Source organism: Petaurus breviceps, unplaced genomic scaffold (genome assembly GCF_028583685.1).
Source record: "Petaurus breviceps papuanus isolate PSGF00001 unplaced genomic scaffold, PetGlider_PUasm1.0 90633, whole genome shotgun sequence".
Lineage (NCBI taxonomy): Eukaryota > Metazoa > Chordata > Mammalia > Diprotodontia > Petauridae > Petaurus > Petaurus breviceps.
In genome coordinates this window covers 7,193,484-7,212,456 of record NW_027187293.1, presented here as the reverse complement: position 1 = coordinate 7,212,456, position 18,973 = coordinate 7,193,484, and the positions used below count along the sequence as shown (strand labels likewise).

Genomic DNA, 18,973 nt, shown 5'->3' with positions numbered 1-18,973 from the left:
AAATAATGGATCCATTGGAGTCTACCTGCTTTAAGGACAAACTGTTTCCTTACCCATTCTCCAAAATGTATTTATGGATTTTATCCAAGTGTTTTTCTCATCTTTTTTCCCCTTAAAACAATTTTCATTATCTATGTTCTCTACTTCCTGGCCTGGGCTGCTGAGCTTTGTCAGAAAAAAGTTATGAAAATACAGCCTGGGCCTACTATAATGTCATACTCTTTAATATCTATTAAACCCTCCTTAGCATGCTTTCCATTAGTAATAGAAAACATTTATTTAGTGCCTACTCAGAGTCAAGTCCTGGGAGTGCAATTATAAAACTGAGTCCTGCCCTCAGGGAGTTTACTTTGTACTTAAAATTCTTTTATTTACTTCTTTTCAATTCTCTGTCACATTTTCCCACTACATCTGTTCCAGACTTTTCTCTTCCATTCAGGCCCCTAAGGGACCCAATCTCCAGAGGCAGAGGTAATATAGTAAACAGAATACTGAGTTTGGAGTAAAAAAACTTGAATTTGAATCCTGTTTCTTCTACCTATGTTACCTTGGGCTTAACTCCTTAATACTTAACTCCGCTGAGACTTAGTTTCCTTATTTTAAAGTAAGAGTATTAGAACAGATGACCCTTGAAGCCCCTTCCAGGTCCTTAGTTCCTTAGTCTTAGCTGACAACCTCTTCTAATTTTTACTAGCTGTGTGACCCTGGGCCTCTCTCCAACATTTTTCCTCATCTATATTAAGATTATAGAGGGAGCCAGATGGCCCAATGGATAGAGCACTGGGTCTGGAGTCAGGTAGATCTGAGTTCAAATTCAACCTCAGACACACTAGCTGTGTGACCCTTCCAAGTGTTAGCTCCTCCCTATTGAAAATGATTTTTTTTATGAGCTGGAAGAGTCAGCCTAAAAGAAAGTATAAAGAGCAAGTTAACATGACTATATAGAATATTTACTTATATTCTGAAAGAATAATCAAGTAAATAAAGTGATTGGATTTAGATGGTATCAAGTTGATGACAAACTGATAATTTTCTTTTTCTGCATTTCTTCTCAATAGTCATTTCTCTATTTAGCCTGGTACATGACTATGTCTGTCCTTGGACATTACAATAACTTCTTTTTTGCTGCACATCTCCTTGACATTGCTATGGGATTCAAGACATTACGTACCATCTTGTCTTCAGTGACACACAATGGCAAACAGGTAAAGTCCTTCCACTTCTTTTTCCACTACGCTTGAAAAACTAAAACAAACAAACAGTGGCTTCTTAATTCATATAGAGAATTATGAGAACAGCACTTTGCCAAGTGGCCAGCCTGGGATTTGTTCTGATAAACAGTTTGTTCATTTGTTTGTATTTTTCCCAACACAGAACTTTTTAAGATGACGCATATGTATGGTAGAGTATCCTTATACCTAGTAGAATCTGAATATAACTGAAAAAGAACTTAGGAATCATTTAATTCAACATCTTCACTTTATAGGCAAAGAAAGTATAGATCAGAAATAGCAGGCAACAGTGCCAAAAGTTCACATACCTAGTCACTGGTAGAGCCAGGATGAGAAACCCTATCTCCTGACTTGCAGTCTGTGCTTTTCCTACTATATCACATGGACTCAGTAGACAAAGCAGAGAAAACCCCAAGAATGCTCAGCAGGTTTTTAGCAATTAGGGGACAGAGACATGTTCTAATGAGATGCTGGATCATTCCAGCTTCTGTGACAGCTTAGATTGCTGCTGAATTTCTTGCTGGCATTTTGACTTTGGATAAGTTATTGTTCACCACTTCAATTTCACAAATATAATCAAAAGGTCAATGAGGGCAATGCTACTTGTTTTACAGAGAGCTATGCCATTTATTTCCACACTGTGATTTGGGGTACCTACCACATGCTATGTAGCAGGATCATTTTATATATGGAGTTCACAGGACAGTCTTCTAATAACATCTTTTGAGTAGAGAAATGTGATATTTGTGAATGGCCTAAACAAGACAAAGTAGTGAGACTTGATCACAATATACTGCAGAAATTTGAGGTACATCTTAGCATAACAAAGCTGATTAGAACAGGTGATCGGAGTGTTCTTGACAGTTGAAGAAACAGAACCCTGGAAATTCCTGATCCACAGTACCTATAGATGAGTTTATATACCTACTATTTAAGCCAAGGAAGTTTACCCTTATATTCTTTTTGCTGATGCAAAGATACAGAGAGCAGATTCCCTAAGAAGGCTACCAGGAGAGAATTTTGTCATTTTAGATTCATCAGAATGAAGTCTGGGAACTGCAATAATAGTTCAGACAACCTAGCATCTGGTGACTTTAAAGAAGAGATTTAAAAGTTGATCTTTTAAGTAGTTCTTAATAGTATTTTTTTTTCAATCAATTAACTAACATATGCTAAGTGCTAGGAACTCAGAATACAAGGACAATAATACTAAAATACAAAAACAAAAAAGTTTCTGTCATCAAAAAATTTACATTCTGTCGGGGGAAATATCATGACAAATTATCTGTATCTATATAGATATAGATTTATGTCCATATAGAGACCTATATCTCTATCTCTGTGTCTACTGATAGAGATATCACAAGGTAAGTTTGAAGAGGGAAATGAAACTTGTAAGATCTGGAAAGATCCCATACAGGAGGTATTGCTTGAGCTGAGCTTTGAAAGGAGGCCAAAAATGTTACTGCTACATGTGGAAGATAGCCTCTGTACAAAGGTATGGAGACAGCAGATGGACTATCATATGAAGAAGAGGAGGTATACCAGTTTGTCACTCGACCAAGAAATTTATAAAGAAGGAAATCTAGAATATATATAAACTATAGAATGTGTATATGTGTTTACATTACACATATACATATTTTTTCCTAGCCCAGGGTTTTTACAAATGTCACTTTATTCTTTGCATATTATGCTAAAATGCATTGGTTTAAGTGGCACAAAAATTCTCTTATAAAATGAAATAAGTGTGTAAAGTAAAACTATAAACAGTCTTAACCCTGTTATATACCAAGCACTATGCCAAGTACTGGGGATAAAAAGAAAGTAAAAAATTTGATCCCTGCCCTCAAGGAGCTCATATTCTAATTAACTTGCAAATGACTATATGCATACAAAATATTAATGTGTTAGAATGGAAGATAATCCCAGAAGGAAGGTATTGTAACAATAGAGGGGAGTCACACTACTATTAGAAGAGGAAGATTATTATGATAATGGAATATTGTTTGAAGAGTACATATATATGTATATGTCTATATCTTCAGAAAAGCTGGAAATATTAGTATATTAAATGGCATTAAATTTTCACTATGCTCTGTAGTGAAAGACTACATATCCTATAAAAGGATATCTTGAATTGCACATAACCAAAGTATGCTTTGGCATTATAGTAAAGAATCTGAAGTAGACCTTTCAAATTCTGACAATTATATGTTGAGAATAGGCCCTGAAATCTGATTGAGTCAATAAGCTTTGATCTCTTTCACTTTGATCTTCTGATTATATTAACACAGAAAATGCTAAATTATTTACATTCTTACTTTCTAAACAGTCCTTTGTTTTCAAATTTCAAAAACATAACCAATTTCTCTTAAGTTTATATTCCTCTATTTTTACCAGGAAGAGGGTATAATGTGGAAAGAAATTAATTTTTAGATATGAAATATTCAGCAAAAGCAAATATACTTTTGATGCACATAAATAGTTTAAATTGAGACTATATAATATTTCCCTACTGATAAATACTACTAAATTCTAAAATGCAGAAAATAATCCTCATACTTCCTGCTTCGCAGGATTCTTGCAAAGAAAGTGCTTTATAAACCTGAGTGTTATATAAATATGAACTATCATTATGATAATGGACATTTCTGTCTTATATTAATGCTATAAATCAACAATGGATTTCAATTTGTATGTGAAGCTTAATCTTTGCTCATTTAGATGTAGGTGCATTCCCTAGCTCATTATGTAGTCAAATCTTGTATAAAATATTTTTAATAGCTAATGAGTAAAATTTAAAAAAAAAGAAAACTGAAATAAATCCCTCATATTCAGGGTATAAGAGCAAGAGGTGAGGAACATTAATTCCATTTGCATCTTCACTACCGTTACCTCCTACCATATGCATGTTAAATAAGCTGGGCAAACAATTGATGATTTTCACCCATGTTCAATGTATTTTACATTGTTTTATAGCTTGTACTGACTGTGGGATTACTGGCTGTTGTCGTTTACCTATACACAGTTGTGGCATTCAATTTTTTTCGAAAGTTCTACAATAAAAGTGAAGATGGAGATACACCAGATATGAAATGTGATGATATGCTAACGGTAAGCTTATGTACTTTTAACTAATCTGGAATGGAATTTACCTATTCATATGTCATGTTATTCATTCCATGACCATTTTGTGTTTCTCATTTGTAGTAAGACATAACATAGTATTACTATATCATTATCCACACAGGAATCAGAACTGTCATTATTCAGGGAAAACAATTGTACTCTGATAAATTTCAGGACTAATAAAAAAAATTAATTCTTAAAATATATGAGGAACGTAGTGACTTAGGCTCAATGTAAGGCAAAATTGCTTAATAATCAGGGAGCTCCAAAAGTGACTTCATGGATATGTTGTGTATATATATATATTTTTTTTGTGGATGGCTTGCATTAGGTAGTCACTAAGGTCCCTTCTAATTCCTAGGTACTGTTATTACTTACTGGTTTCTGAGTTTAGATATAATCAAAAACAAACTTAAATTCTCAGTAACAACTAGAATTCTGCAGAATTCATCTAGGACACCAATATACAAACACATTTTAAGTATTCCATGAAAAAGAAATATAAATGTCCCTAAAAGATTGCTTTAGCATCATGAATTTAGAATTAGGAGGACTTTGGTGATCATCTAATCCAACTTCCACATTTTAAAGATGAAGAAACTAAGTACTAGGAAGGTTAAATGACTTACCTTAAGTCACACAAGTATTTAGTGGCAGAGATATGCTCTGTCTCCAAATCTAGACCTGTTTTCCATAGACCACACATCTTCAACTGGATGTCCTGTAAGCAACTCAGATCAACATGACCTGAACAGAACACATTACTTTTCCCTCATAACCCATCCCTTCTTAACTTCTCTACATTGATTGAGGGTTCCACTGATCCCCTGCCTCCCAGGTCCACAACGTCATAGTTATTTTCAACCTTTCATTACTATTCAGCCCTTATAAACAATCATTTGTCAATCCTGTTAGTGCTTTCATATCCATCGCCTTCTCTCAATTCACAACACACCCCAGGCAGGTCCATATTACTTCTCAACTGGAATAATGAGGCTGTGCTTTGATGTATCATTCAAGTACTTTTTAAAAAAAATCTGTATATCCTCTTCAGTTGCCTAGTTTTAGCTATGGTAACTGCTTCAGTTTGCTGCTATCATCCAATATCTGAGCATGGCCCATCCAGCAGAGATATATTATAGTGAATGCTATTCTAATGTTATTAGATGACTTACTTCGGTAATGTAAGTTCAGGAATTACTGTTGCATTCTGGATAGAACTGTTCAAGAAGATGGATGTGGCAAAAAAAAAAAAATTAGGGACTATGGAAAGTTAAGAACATCTATAGAATTCCAGTTTAATCTGAAATGATGTCATATTGGTGCCATGTTTTCCTTATCATATCAAAGTCCATGATGATCCCATCAAATAAGTTTTCTATTTCCTTATCAGCGACTAAAGAGTGGGTTGACCAGAAAGCCAAATAATTTGAAAATTTTATGCTCTGTGCTGTTGATTTAAAAAAACAACAACTGTGACTATATATAGGCCTCACACAATCTTGCACTGCAGGTTTTAGAGTAAATCAAATAATAATTGTCTGGATAGCTTTTATGTATATAGTACTATGCTATGGGCTACAAAGATACAAAAGAATAAGATATAATGTCTGCTGTCAATTAGATTATAAATTACCTGAGGAGACAAAACAAATATGTGTAAGGCAATAAGCAAACAAGTAATTGCTATAATAACAACTAGAATTTATATAATACTTAAAGGTTTTCAAATTGCTTCACATCTTAACTCATTTGATCATTACAATAGCCCTATGAAGTAGATGCTATTGTAATTTACATTTTTCAGATAAGGCAACTAAGGTTGAAAGGAAGGAAGGAATGAAGGACAGACTTACTAAGTGTTTTTACTATGTGGTAGGTATTGAGCTAAGGGATGGAAAATAGAAACAAATAGAAAGATAATCTAAGTATTTGTAGTATCCAGAATATATAACTTACATTCTAATCAGTAAAGATAATATACAAAAGGGAGCTGAAAAATGAGGGGGGAGAGGTAAGGATGAAGGTATCGGGCACAAGGCTTGATTTTGAAATCTAGAAGGTCAGGAACTGGGCCAAGAGTGGAATGGAGGCAGGCCAGTCTGGGCCAACCAGGCCAACCTTGTCATAGAATGGAAGTGCTACTAGGAATTCCTCAATGGGAGAAAGGAGTAGGCCTTAGAGAGTTAGATTTCATAGTAAGCAAGCTGCAGGGTATTAAGATATTCCAGGGTAAACAGGCCCCAAGCACTGGGGGCAGTTCCAGGGTAAGACAGTGGCAGGAACATGATTTTGAGCTCCAGAAGATAGTAAATAGATCTGGGACGGGAATGTGTAAAGGAGTGTCTGGGGAAGGATTTTAATTCACGTCTTCCTAACTCCCAAGTCCTGCCACCATTGTGGCATCTGTTGTACCACCTAGATACATAAATTGTGTGATGCTGAAAATAAGTATGCTGAGACTAGAAGATGGGAGATATGGAGTAGTCAAAATGACTTTCATAGATAAGGTGAGATTTGGGCTTGGTAAGATTTGGATAGGCAGAAGAAACAAAGAGTATAGAAGTATAACATGAGAAAAGAGACAGAATTAGCATGGGACATCCAAGGAGAACTGAGGATACAAGGTAACTGTATCAGAGGTTCATGCTGAAAAGCTGGCTGAAATAAGGTTGAGTTGGTGAAGTGGATGGGATCATTTTAGATAGGTCTGGCATAGGAGTTTGAATCTGATGTGGTAAAGGGAGGCAATGGAAGTCCTTTAATTCAGTTTGATAGAAAAATAGACACTGCTAGGTTGCAAAGTAGAGTGTTGATCTTGGATGTTGAAAGTGCAGGGCTCATATCCTGCACCAGACATTTACCAAATGAGTGACATTGGGTAAACAATTACCTCTTAGTCCCAGTTTCCTCATCTGGCAAATTGAAATAAAAATAATACCTACCTCACAGGGTTGTTTTGAGGAACAAATCAAATGACATAATATATGTAAAACACTTTACAAACCTTAAAGTACTATGTAAATATTAAATCTTATTAAATTAAACAAAATTTATTGTTTCTTCTGTATGTAAAATATTGTGCTAGTCTTAGGGACCTATACTTTAATTCTGGTACCCTAAAAATATTATTAATAATAATCAGCAAATATATGTTGCTTTAAAGTTCACAAAGTACTTTATAAATGTTACTTCCTTTTATTATTACAGCAATCTTGGGAGGAAGGTGCTATTATTACTCCCATTTTAGAGGTGAGGAAACTGAGCAGACAGAATTTATTTAAGTGACTTTCCCAGCATCATATAGTTAATAAGTGTCTGAGGCCAGATTTGAAATTGAGTCTCCTCAACTCCCAAGTCCAGCATTCTATCCACTGTCACCTCTGATATCCTACTTTTCTGCTATGTAAAATTGTTCTATTTATTCTTATCTTTAAAAAAGCCTTGAAATAATACCTAGAATAAATTGTTTATTCTATTTACTTAGATTTGCTAAACTTCCAGTAGTTCATTTGACTCAGTAAGGTGAACCAATTCTGATCATACCCTTCTTTCCAGGCCACCTCCCACATTCATCAGTTATTTCATTCTGTTTCAAGCATTTTTGCTATTTTCTGATGATTAATTGAAAATTTTATTTCATAAAAGGATGGAAATAGATTAGGATATTAACTTAGAATTCTTCGTCATAAAACTCATCCCTACATCAATTGACAGTGATAAACTGCTTACATTTTTAAATATTGCCCAGAACATGTCTCTGTATTGGCTAAGGATGTCCCTAAGAGAGGCACTCTAGCCTCTGGATATATGGCTAATTAATTATGTGTTTAGCTACCTGCTAAGAATAAAAAGGCTTTGAACCTTCCAATATTGGTTTGACTTCTGGAAATCCAGATGCTATGTCACATTTAAAAGATAGGACTAAGTTAATCTAGTTAAAAAAATCGTTGTTGGGGATCTGGACTAGTCTGATAGTCTCAGAAGTTTACAAGTGAGCAAATTAGTCCTCCTGCCATCCCTCTCTATCTTTTAACCTTTGGAGATTACAATTGGTTTGGAGCAGGGCAAAGGAATAGATCCATCTTAAAATTTCCAAATGATTGGGAATTTCCTCCTCTCCAACTCCTCTCCCTTTCCCCCCAAGGCAACAAAGCCACAACTATATTATTTCTGTTCTATTTATACGTGTCATACTGTTACTATTATTTGTAAAATATAAGATCCTTGAGTTCAGGGGTTATTTTTTATTTTGTCTGTATAAACTGCTGTATGACCAGGTACAAATCATCTTTCTGAGCCTCATGTGTAAAATAAGAAATTTGACTAGCCTAATCAGTCAACAAATATTTCTTCAAGCACTGTTTAGGGCACTGGGGCTACAAAGACAAAAAATTAAACAGTCCTTGCCTTTAAAAAAAAACCCACAAACATTCTAGTGGAAGGAATAATATGTGTACAGATAAGCAAATACTAAATCACATGAAGTAGTTTCTGGAGTGAGAAGGCTACTAGCATTTGTGGGGATAGGACAAGCCTCACAGAGCAGATAGCATATGAAATAAGCTTTGCGGTAAGCTACAAATTCCATGAAGTAGACGTAAACAGGAAGTGCTTTCCAGAAACAGTGGCACCAACCCCATGTAAAAAAAGCACCTGGGAAGTTAGGTTATCATGTCCTGAGAACATCAAGTAGACCAGTTTAACTGGAATAGAGAGTGTGTAAGGGGAGGAATATACAGCAAACCTGGGAAGGTAAACAGAAGCCGGGCTGTAAAGGGTTTTAAATGGAAAACAAAGGAGTTTGTACTTTATCCTCGAGCCAATAGGGAGCCACTCTCATTTCTGGAAAAGAGAAGTGACATGGTCAGAACTCTACTTTAGAAATATCATCTTGGTACCTATGTGGGGAATGGTGGAAAAAGGAAAGGTTTGAAGTAAGGAGACTATTACAAGATTGTGGCAGTAGTCTAGGTGAGAGATGATGAAAGTCCGAAGTAGGGCAATAACTTAAGAATGAAGGAAAAGCTAGAACATCCCTATGGTTTCTTGCACTTTTAGCATTTTGTCCAACAAAGATTCTTAAGTTTGAAAAAAGACTTTAGAGGTCATTCAGGTAATCCTCAACATTGTATATATGTATACTCTTTTAAGTACTCTAGTAAACTTTTTCATTATTAGCTAAAAAAAATTAAAACATCAGTAACCAAAAATTGTATTAATATAACTGCCAATCAGAACCGTACTTGTTGATTTGTTGCTTAAAAATACCAACTTAGTTTACCTGAACACTACATATATGACTTGGTCAAGGTAATTAATGGCCTTAAGAATTTGAACTGTATATCCTAAAGAGAAGCTTTTTTAGAGGGAACTTCTATGGAAAAGTAGCATAAAATAGCTGGAAAGTTAGGCATGTGTAACAACCTTGCAGATAAATGCTATTGCTATTATAGAAAATAAGTTTCAATTTATGATAAATATACTTTATTCTTTCCATATTGCAAATTTCTTATCTATAGTGTAGTATATTCTAAGTACTAGTGAGCTATTTTGTGTTTTTTAATAAAACTTTCAATCACAAGGCCAAAGTCAACCTTGTCATCTCATAAACTAGATGATGATTTAATTGGTGATTGTGTTATTCGTGTTGCCAAGAACATGTTGACTGGTGATTTCTAGGTTTTCTGCTGAGCCTGCTCTTTTTAATAATTCAATTTTTGAAGCATTCTAACAAAGGACACACCAGAAATTCCATGAACTGTGGAAAAAGAATGGTTTAGCTAAATTTTTATTTCAGAAGTGTAGTCCCACTTGCTATTTGGTCTTTCTAAACTTAAAAACAACAGTAGCTCATCCATGTCTCTAAAGAAAATATTGCAATGTAAGTGTATTACTTTCAAGGACCAGTGGAAAATAAGTGAGTTCTAGAAACAGATTAAGAGCCTCACAGGGAGAAATGATAAAGTAGTGGTGAGAGGCCTCAGTTATCCAGACATCTGCTGCAGCTAACTCTGCCAAAGCATAACAGTCAATAATTTAGTGGACTGCCTTAATAATAATTTCATTATTCAAATGATCATGGACCAAACAAGGGGAAATGCAATTCAAAGATGATTTTCACCAACCAAATGAAGCAATGGAACCCTTTTAACTTCTCCATGCAGTATCTTTTATAGAGGAGAGAAAATCCAGAAATATTCTGACCTCCACCCTAGGTTTTGGGGAGGGAAGATTTCAAAGTATTCAGAGAAAAGGGACTAAAACTCCCTTTGAACTGAAAGTCAAAGGGAAAAGTGAACCCGAGATGGATAGCATGCTCTCCAGAATGAAATTCAAAAGATATAGGGAGGAGCAGTTCTGCTAAGAAAAAGAGAAACTAAAAAGGAAATTGAGGTAGATATCCTTGGAACTTATTGATCAACTTAGATTTTTTTTTAATGAAGAAAAAATTAAAACAACAGCAAGCAACAAAGGATAAATACAAAACATAGTGTTGTTGGCATTGTCCTGTAAGAATAATGTCAGAAGTGCTAAAGTTTAGAATACATGGAGGCTGTTGAGAAATTCTAAAGACCACAAAAAGGGGGTATTTAAAAAACTGTGGTCAGAAAAAGAGGGTCATAGAAGATCACACACTGTTCAGAGCAGACTGATGATAAAATGGATTATAGAGAAAATCAGAACCACTTAACTCTTATTCTGTTTCTGTTTTCTCCGTCAAAGAATAATCTTTGAACTGGAAAGAACAGAGCAAAAATAAGGGGGAGTAGATAACTGAGATAAGTTGAATGATATTAAGAGAATAGTGACATGACCTGATCTAGGCAATCTAAGTCCCAGAATACAGTAAGAAGTGGCAGGTGTGCTTGTTGATCCACGATCAGTAATTCTTGAAATACAATCAGGCAAATGTCACAAATGCTTCTGCTCTTCTCCAGGTATTTTTCCAAGGCATTCATCACTGTTTCTGGTTCTCTCCTATGCAAGTTTCTTGTGAGCTTCTGTTATTTTCTGAGTCCCTAGTCTAACTGTTTTACCTTGTATCTTTAACACATTTTAGCTTGTGTTCCTCAACCAATTGCATAATGAGGCTTCCCTGGGCCTAGTTACCATGTCATGCTCTAAGTCTAGCAGTTCTTCAGAATTAAAGAGATTCCCCATAAAATCCTAATTACTCAACTGTATTCTTACAAATATGTTGTATTTTAGACCTATACACACTCATTTCAACTGGACCTTATCTTCCCTCCCAGGCTTTATTGCCACTACTTCTACTGTCTCTGTAATTGAGCATCCACGCAGAACCGAAAGTCAACTGGCTTTTCATCTCATTGCTAACATGTAGTTGCAACAGATGTAGCTTATCCCATCTCTAAAAAGTTTTTGAAGTTTTTATAGGCAGATTTTCCATCTGGATTCCTGACTGTTAGTCCTACCAAAAAGTATGAAAGCTTTTCCATTGAGGCTATCAATTAATCTCTCATCCCTGTGTCAGAGACCCTCTAATCACATAGAACTATTGACATTCATGTAATCCAGGTTTCCCATGTTTGTTTCCTAAGGGGAGAGGGGAAAGATAGTATATATTGTCTCCTGAGAAAGTTTGTAATTTGGTCTAATGGAAATGGGTCATGGCAAAAGGCAAAGTTTTTCATCCAATCCAGTGGACCTCTCCTATTTCAAACATTCAGGTGAACTTTCGCTGTATAACTTAGGGGAAAATGCCTCTTTGACACCCTTTATTAGGTACCAGTGTTCTGTCTTCCAGTGACTTAAGAGATCTGTCTTTGGGGTTGTTCCCCTAATAATATCACAATGCCATCAGACTCAAGGAAGATATCCCATATTGGATATTTAGATATAATTACAATATTCCATCTTTGACTAATGGAATGCATCACTCACACATGATATATCTGTTACTTCTGGCAAAGTTATTTCCTTAATCTCTTGAATAGGAGAAAACCCAAATCTATATTCAAACTTTCTTCACAGTTGTGCAATATTGCCCCTTTTATTCATCAGAGTTGTCATTGTATTAAAGACCAACCCTACCTCATATTGTGGGATACAGGGCTGTCTCAAACCAATATCCAGTAACTATTTCCTGTCTAAATTTTTTTCTAACAATTTGTGATACTCATGATTCATAATTTATATAGCACATCCATAGAGACTAGTCTTAACCCCATTCCTTTTTTTTTCTAAAGCAATTGGGGTTAAGTAACTTGCTCAAGGTCACACGGCCAGTTATTTCTGGGTGTGGTGGTAAGTATCTGAGCCCAGGATTCGATCCCAGTTCATCCCGACTCTGGAGCCGGTGCTCCTACTCACAACCCCATTCCTAAGGAGACTATCCTACTATCCTTCACTCTTGATACACTCTCCTCAAAACTGTAATTAACATTCTAATACTTATGTATAGTTTCTGCTCCAACTATCATCAACTTCTTATGTACATCAATATTAGCAAGGTGATAATATCTCACTATTGACACTATTGAAGGGTCATAATATTGTTCCATAATGCCAGTATTTACTAATCACCAAAAAACAACACACACACCAGTGAGCTAAAAGATTTAATCAAATTCACTGTAGCTCAGAGGCATCAAAGTAATAACAAGCATTAAAGTCATGAGAAAAATACATACTAATAAAAAACTGAAATAATAAAGGTACTCATAAAACATGATATTCTCATTGGCACTATTAAGTAACAAACTTTAATATTTATAAATTCTTAAGTGTTGCACAGGGATCATCCCAGGTAAAATGTGAAAACCAAGTCAATTCCAAAACCTGAAGCAAAAATACCAACATATGACAAAAAAATGAATACCACAGCATTCATAACATTTGATATCTAATTCTCAAAATTAGCCATTATTGGGCTTAATTCGCCTCCCAATTCAAACTGTTAAAAATAAATGTTAAATTTCATTTTAAAAATCAAGATCACAGTTAAACCCTTTATAGTATTAATATAACAAATTCTTGAGCAATATTTAAATGTGAAAGGAAGGAAAAGGCATATTGTTGACTTTTTCTAAACATGAATAAAGAACTCTTATGTAGAAAAATGTTGATAGAAATTTTTTTATGGAAAAGAATTAGAAATTGAGGGGATGCCCATCAATTGGGGAATGGATGAACAAGTTGTGATAGATGAATCTGATGGATTGTTATTGTGCTATAACAAATGATGAAAGGGATGGTTTCAGAAAAACCCAGGAAGACCTGTATAAACTTAAGTAAAGAAAAGTGAGCAAAACCAGTAGAACAATCTACATTGCAAGAGTGATAGTATAGATAACCAGCTTTGAAAGAATTAGTAATTCTGAGCAAAACTATGATTCACTAGAGCTATAAAGGTCTCATGATGAAACATGCTATCTACCCCCAGACAGAGAACTGATGGATTCAGTGCAGAATGACACATATTTTTTCCTTCATTTTTCTTACCTTTTAAAAAAAGTTTTTGGAACATGGCTAATATATGTTTGTTTTGTATGACTACACATATTTGCAAGAGGTTTTGTTTTTCTTATGGGACATAGATGGGTAAAACAAAAATTTGGAACTAAAAAAAGTATACTTAAAAATAAATTTTAAAAATAAAAACAATCAATATGAAGGATCTTTGTTATAGTTGAACATTTTCAAGGTAAACAACTGATCTACAATAAATCAATTAAAAGTTTTCACTTTCCTGTGTATAATATTTTAACTACATTTTCCTAAAAATAGATACCAGTGTTCACTATCCAATCCCATTTAACTAACTCACTGATTATCCTATCATCTTTCTCTATAAGGACCTGAATACTTGTGATTGGATTGAATTTGGAAGAGCCATCCTTGAAATGATAAAGTCCAGAGCACTTCTGATACATACTTGTAATATAATGCCAAGGAAAGGCAACTTCCCAAGGTTCAGAATACCAGCATAGGTGCTCTCCATTTTATTCAGTGACCAACCAAGAACAGAGAAGATCAAAACATGACATCATTCCAAATACAGCATTTACTAAGTGTGATTAAATAATCTCCAAGGACTACCCCACCCCAGGACCTTCCAATCATTCAATCAATTACAAAGTCTCTATTCTAAATACTTCTCCACCCCTAGGCTATACCTTAATTAAGTCTACCACAAAGCCCCTCTTCTCAAACGGAGAATAGTTTCCAAACCTAAGGTCAAAAGTTCCCCACCCCTGGATCACAATTGAATCTACCCCAGAGTTACATCAAGTTTAAACACAGCACTTAATACCCAAATGGAGGTCTTTTCTTCATCTTGACAAGAGGCAAGTTCTCAGCAATCTTAGTTCCTGGGGAGACAAGGCTTAGCAAGGCCATAAGATACATTGCCAATCCCTTCATGAATTTATCCTCTGTCTGTAGAACAGTCCTAGAACCCCTGAACACATTAGCAAAGCCCTCTCCCAGGATTTCTGTAAACATACAACAAGAAAATCCTTCTTCAGGGCTTCTGAACCAACAGAAAGGCTCCCAGACCCCTGCAACAACAGCACTGTCCTTCACCAGTGGACAGTATTCACTCTGTCTGTAGGACAGTCTCCAGACCCCTGCAACAACAGCACTGTCCTTCACCAGTGGACAGTATTCATTCTGTCTGCAGGACAGTCTCCAGACCCCTGCAACAACAGCACTGTCCTTCACCAGTGGACAGTATTCACTCTGTCTGCAGGACAGTCTCAGGGCTTCTTAGTGAACAGCCAGGTTCCAGGACTTCTTCAACAAAAGGACTGTCTTTCACCAGTGGACAAATCTGGCAAAATAACATCAAAACAGACAGACAAAGTACCAGCAAAACAGCCATGTCTCCTCAGTCCTTGGCAGCTCAGGGGGCAGGTCTCAAAAGTCCAGGGCAATTCAAAGCGGCCACCAGCAATTCTCTTAGTCTCTCTCTCTCCACGAGGTGCTGCTTCCAAAAAGATCTTCCGCCTCTCTCTAGTCTCTCCAAATCTACGTCACCAGCTCCTCCCAGTTCAGGACTTTCTTTTCACATCAACAAGTCCATCCCACAGGTGGGATTAACAAGCTCTGGGTTTTAACACAATTAATTTGAAAACCAAGCCAATACAGGGGAATCTTTAATTGCCATTACTATCACAATACTGTATTAGTTTGTGACCATGGGCAAGTTACTTATCTTCTTGTAACTTTAGGAAAGTCTCCTGAACTCCAAGTTACAGATGAGTTCCTGAAATGCATTGGTGGAGGGAATTTACAAAATGCGCTTTTTCAACACTTATAAAATCTTGGGGCTGTACCAGATGTGTATGCATACAGATATACATGCCTGTATGCCTACACATATATCTGACTAATTATTAATTTTGCTCAACACATTGCAGGGTTTCCAGTTAATTGCCCATATCCATTTATGAAATTATATTTTCTAATGAAAGTTAAGGGAAGATGTGAAAATTCAAAAGAATTTCTCATCAACAGAATTTGCTTAACTTGTCAGTAAAACATTCTAAGAAAATGATCTATTTACAGTTAAGTATATGCAGCCAGTGTGTAGAGTGCCAGGCCTGAAGTTGGGAAGACCTGAATTCAAATTAGCCTTAGAACCCTTAATAGCTGTGTGACCCTGAGTAGATCACTTCACTTTTGTTTTTCTCAGTTTCCTCCTCTGTAAAATGCAGAAAATAATAGCATCTACTTCTCAGGGCGATTATGAGAATCAATAATTGTAAAGTACTTAGCACTGTGTCTGACACATAGTAAATACTATATAAATGTTAGCCATTATTGTTGTTATTGTCATATATGTATTTGTATTTATTTAAAGACTGTTCAGCCGTGTTCTATATTACGACCCTACATTCACAATAAGATCTAGTGACATTGTTCTTGTTGTTTTCCATACAGAACCCTCCATCTCCTGTCTCCTATAGACTTAGCTCAAATGCCAGAAGAACTTTTCCTAATTCTCCCTAGCAACCAGTTCTTCCTCTCCCAAATCACCTTGTATTTCTTTTGTATATAGCTATGTACGTTCAAATTGTCTTTCCTAGCTATACTCTAAATTTCTTGAGTGCATTATTTTTTCTTTGTATTCCTAACAGCTACCACAGTGTTTGCACATAAGAGGTGCTTATTGAAATTTGTGGTTAATTAAAGTCACATACTTTAAATAAGCATTGCCTCTGATATATACTTTAAATACGGAATACACACACACATTTACCAAGGTAAATATGTTCTGTGCCTATAGGCCAGCCCTACAATAAGTAGACCATGTGCTAATAATGTTTATTATCAAGCTAAGCAAATACAATAAGTATTAAATTTTATTTTTGAATTGATTTTTATATTTTTCCACTTAAAATGTATTCTATATTATAGATATTTTGTATATAGCTAGTATGTGCAATGAATTGGAAAGAATGTCAACATTGTTACAATTTTTAAGCAAAGGGAACATTGGAAACCCATCTTTTTACACAGCACATACCATTTATACATATATTGCATGTGTGTATATATATGAATATATATGTATATATGAATATATATGTATAAACTAATTATAGAGATTTCTTCTTTTTTCTCTTTTCTCCCAAGATCCTTTTCTCCCCACAGTCTCGATGTATTGATATGTATGTTAAGACTACTTCATCTCTGAAGCTCAGCACCAACAGGAATAGGTTCTTTCCATCGTTTTGTCAATTTGGTCTTTTTATTCCATACATTATTGTTAAGTATAAATCCTACCCCACCCTAGTTACACAGAAATATCCCTACCATGGTGTGAAATTGTTTCTGTATAGTATTGAAATGTGACAGCCCGGAGTAGATAAATGAGAAGAATGTTTGAAGAATAGATCTAGATGCTTAGTTTTAGGATAAAATTTTTTGAGTCATAATTAGAAAACATCTTATTAGTAAAATATGTATTTCTTACTTTTCTGGTTCTGTGCCTGGTTCTTTCAGGTTATATATTCATTTTGAATGAGTATCTCACTATGGAGTCATCTTTTTGATTTTCTTGATCAGTATATAAAGTTTCATGGTTTTTCAGCAGGTGGCGCTGTGGTATGGAGTTTAACAACCTTATTGCCTGAATCCTAAATGGATTTATATATTTATTTATTTTTGTTGTGGCTGTTGAGGCTTAGATTCTAATTAAATCAGCAGTATCCTCATAGAATTTTATCTTCCCTTCAAGACGATAGGAAAAGAAAGAAAAAAATGAACTCTGGTGAAAGCATGATTCTAGAAAACTAAGGAAGACTGATCTGAAATATGCAAGGGTTTTATTCAACCTCAGAGGGAAAACAGGGTAGATAGTTTTCATGTTTGAGCCACTTTTTAGCCCACTAAGGAACTATTTATTAATTATAGCAGTCCCTAGCAAAAGAGCTAAGAAAAAAAGGGAGCATATGCTCTGTTGAGTATGGATAAGTGGTGCCTGAAGTCAACATAGGGAATAGAATATTTCAGAATTTGTTGTGGGGGGGTCCTAGCGGAGAGTAGATAGAAGGAAATAAGCCTTAGCAAAATTAGTCTCTTCACCAGTTTCTGCAGGAAAATCTCTTACTCCCTCATAAATCATATCTTCTACTTGAAGCATGCCCCTGCTTTTGCCACCATAGTCATCCAAGTTTTTCACCTTGAACCTAACTTAAATTCTTGATAAAGTCCAAACTCTACCTGATTAGCCTTTGAAAGCTGCACCCAACTGCAAGATACTCATTTAGTTATCTGCTTAAACCCACAATTCAAAATCATATTTCACCTCAACCCTATATTATCATTTTACCATATCAAACCAGAAGATACGTTAATTCAAAGCAATGGTGTTCAATTAAACAAAGTAACAAGATGAATATCAATTAAAAAATATTTCATATACCAACATAATACTTCTCTGTCCATACTATAGACTCTCCCATACTTTATTGGGTTGGGGGGCGGTAGATGGCCTAGTACATACAGCCCTGAGCTTGGAGTCAGGAAGAATTCAGCCTCAGACACTAGCTATGTGACCCTGGACAAATCACTTAACCACAGGGTTGTTATTAGTATCAAACGAAATAATACTTGCAAAGTCCTCATCATATTACTTGACATACAGTAGACTCTATAAATGCTTATTACCTTCCTTTCCCCCCATTTTCACCCCTGGGAGGGAAAACACAACTCCTGTTCCTGGGATTGTATACTAGCTGGAATACCTCTGTGCCTCCAAAGCAGCTGCTTACCACTTCCCTGGAGAGCTGCTCCTGCTGCCAGCTGTTTCTGCCCCTTCAAGGAGTGTTTACCTCTCTTTCATGAGCCAGCCCAGGTTCACAGTCACACTTACTTAGCACTGCAAGAAATATGTGTGCTTCACATGTGTGCCTCACTACTATTGTGGCCTAAGTTTAAGTTTCATTCCTCCCATGGATACTGTGTGTATTTGTGTGAAGGAGTGAACCAGGCTCTTTGGAGAAGGTTTTGTATTAAGTACCTTTACCGTGCTATCTGAGAGTAGTAGTAGTTGCCCGCTCGGAACCCAACCTGCCAATTTGAGCAGAATTTAGAAATTGCTGCTATAATAATAATAATTGTTGTTAGTGTTATTA

At 35.5% G+C, this 18,973-nt stretch overlaps 1 protein-coding gene across 1 annotated transcript in view; it reads left to right on the top strand.

Annotated features, from left to right (window-relative positions):
* The window catches only part of RYR2 (ryanodine receptor 2), an 864,696-nt gene that overhangs the window by 828,100 nt on the left and 17,623 nt on the right, over positions 1-18,973 (top strand). The window contains exons 98-99 of the mRNA XM_069064486.1: positions 1,059-1,205; positions 4,215-4,349. Coding sequence (XP_068920587.1) covers positions 1,059-1,205; positions 4,215-4,349 — 282 coding nt within the window. The remainder of the gene's footprint in view (positions 1-1,058; positions 1,206-4,214; positions 4,350-18,973) is intronic.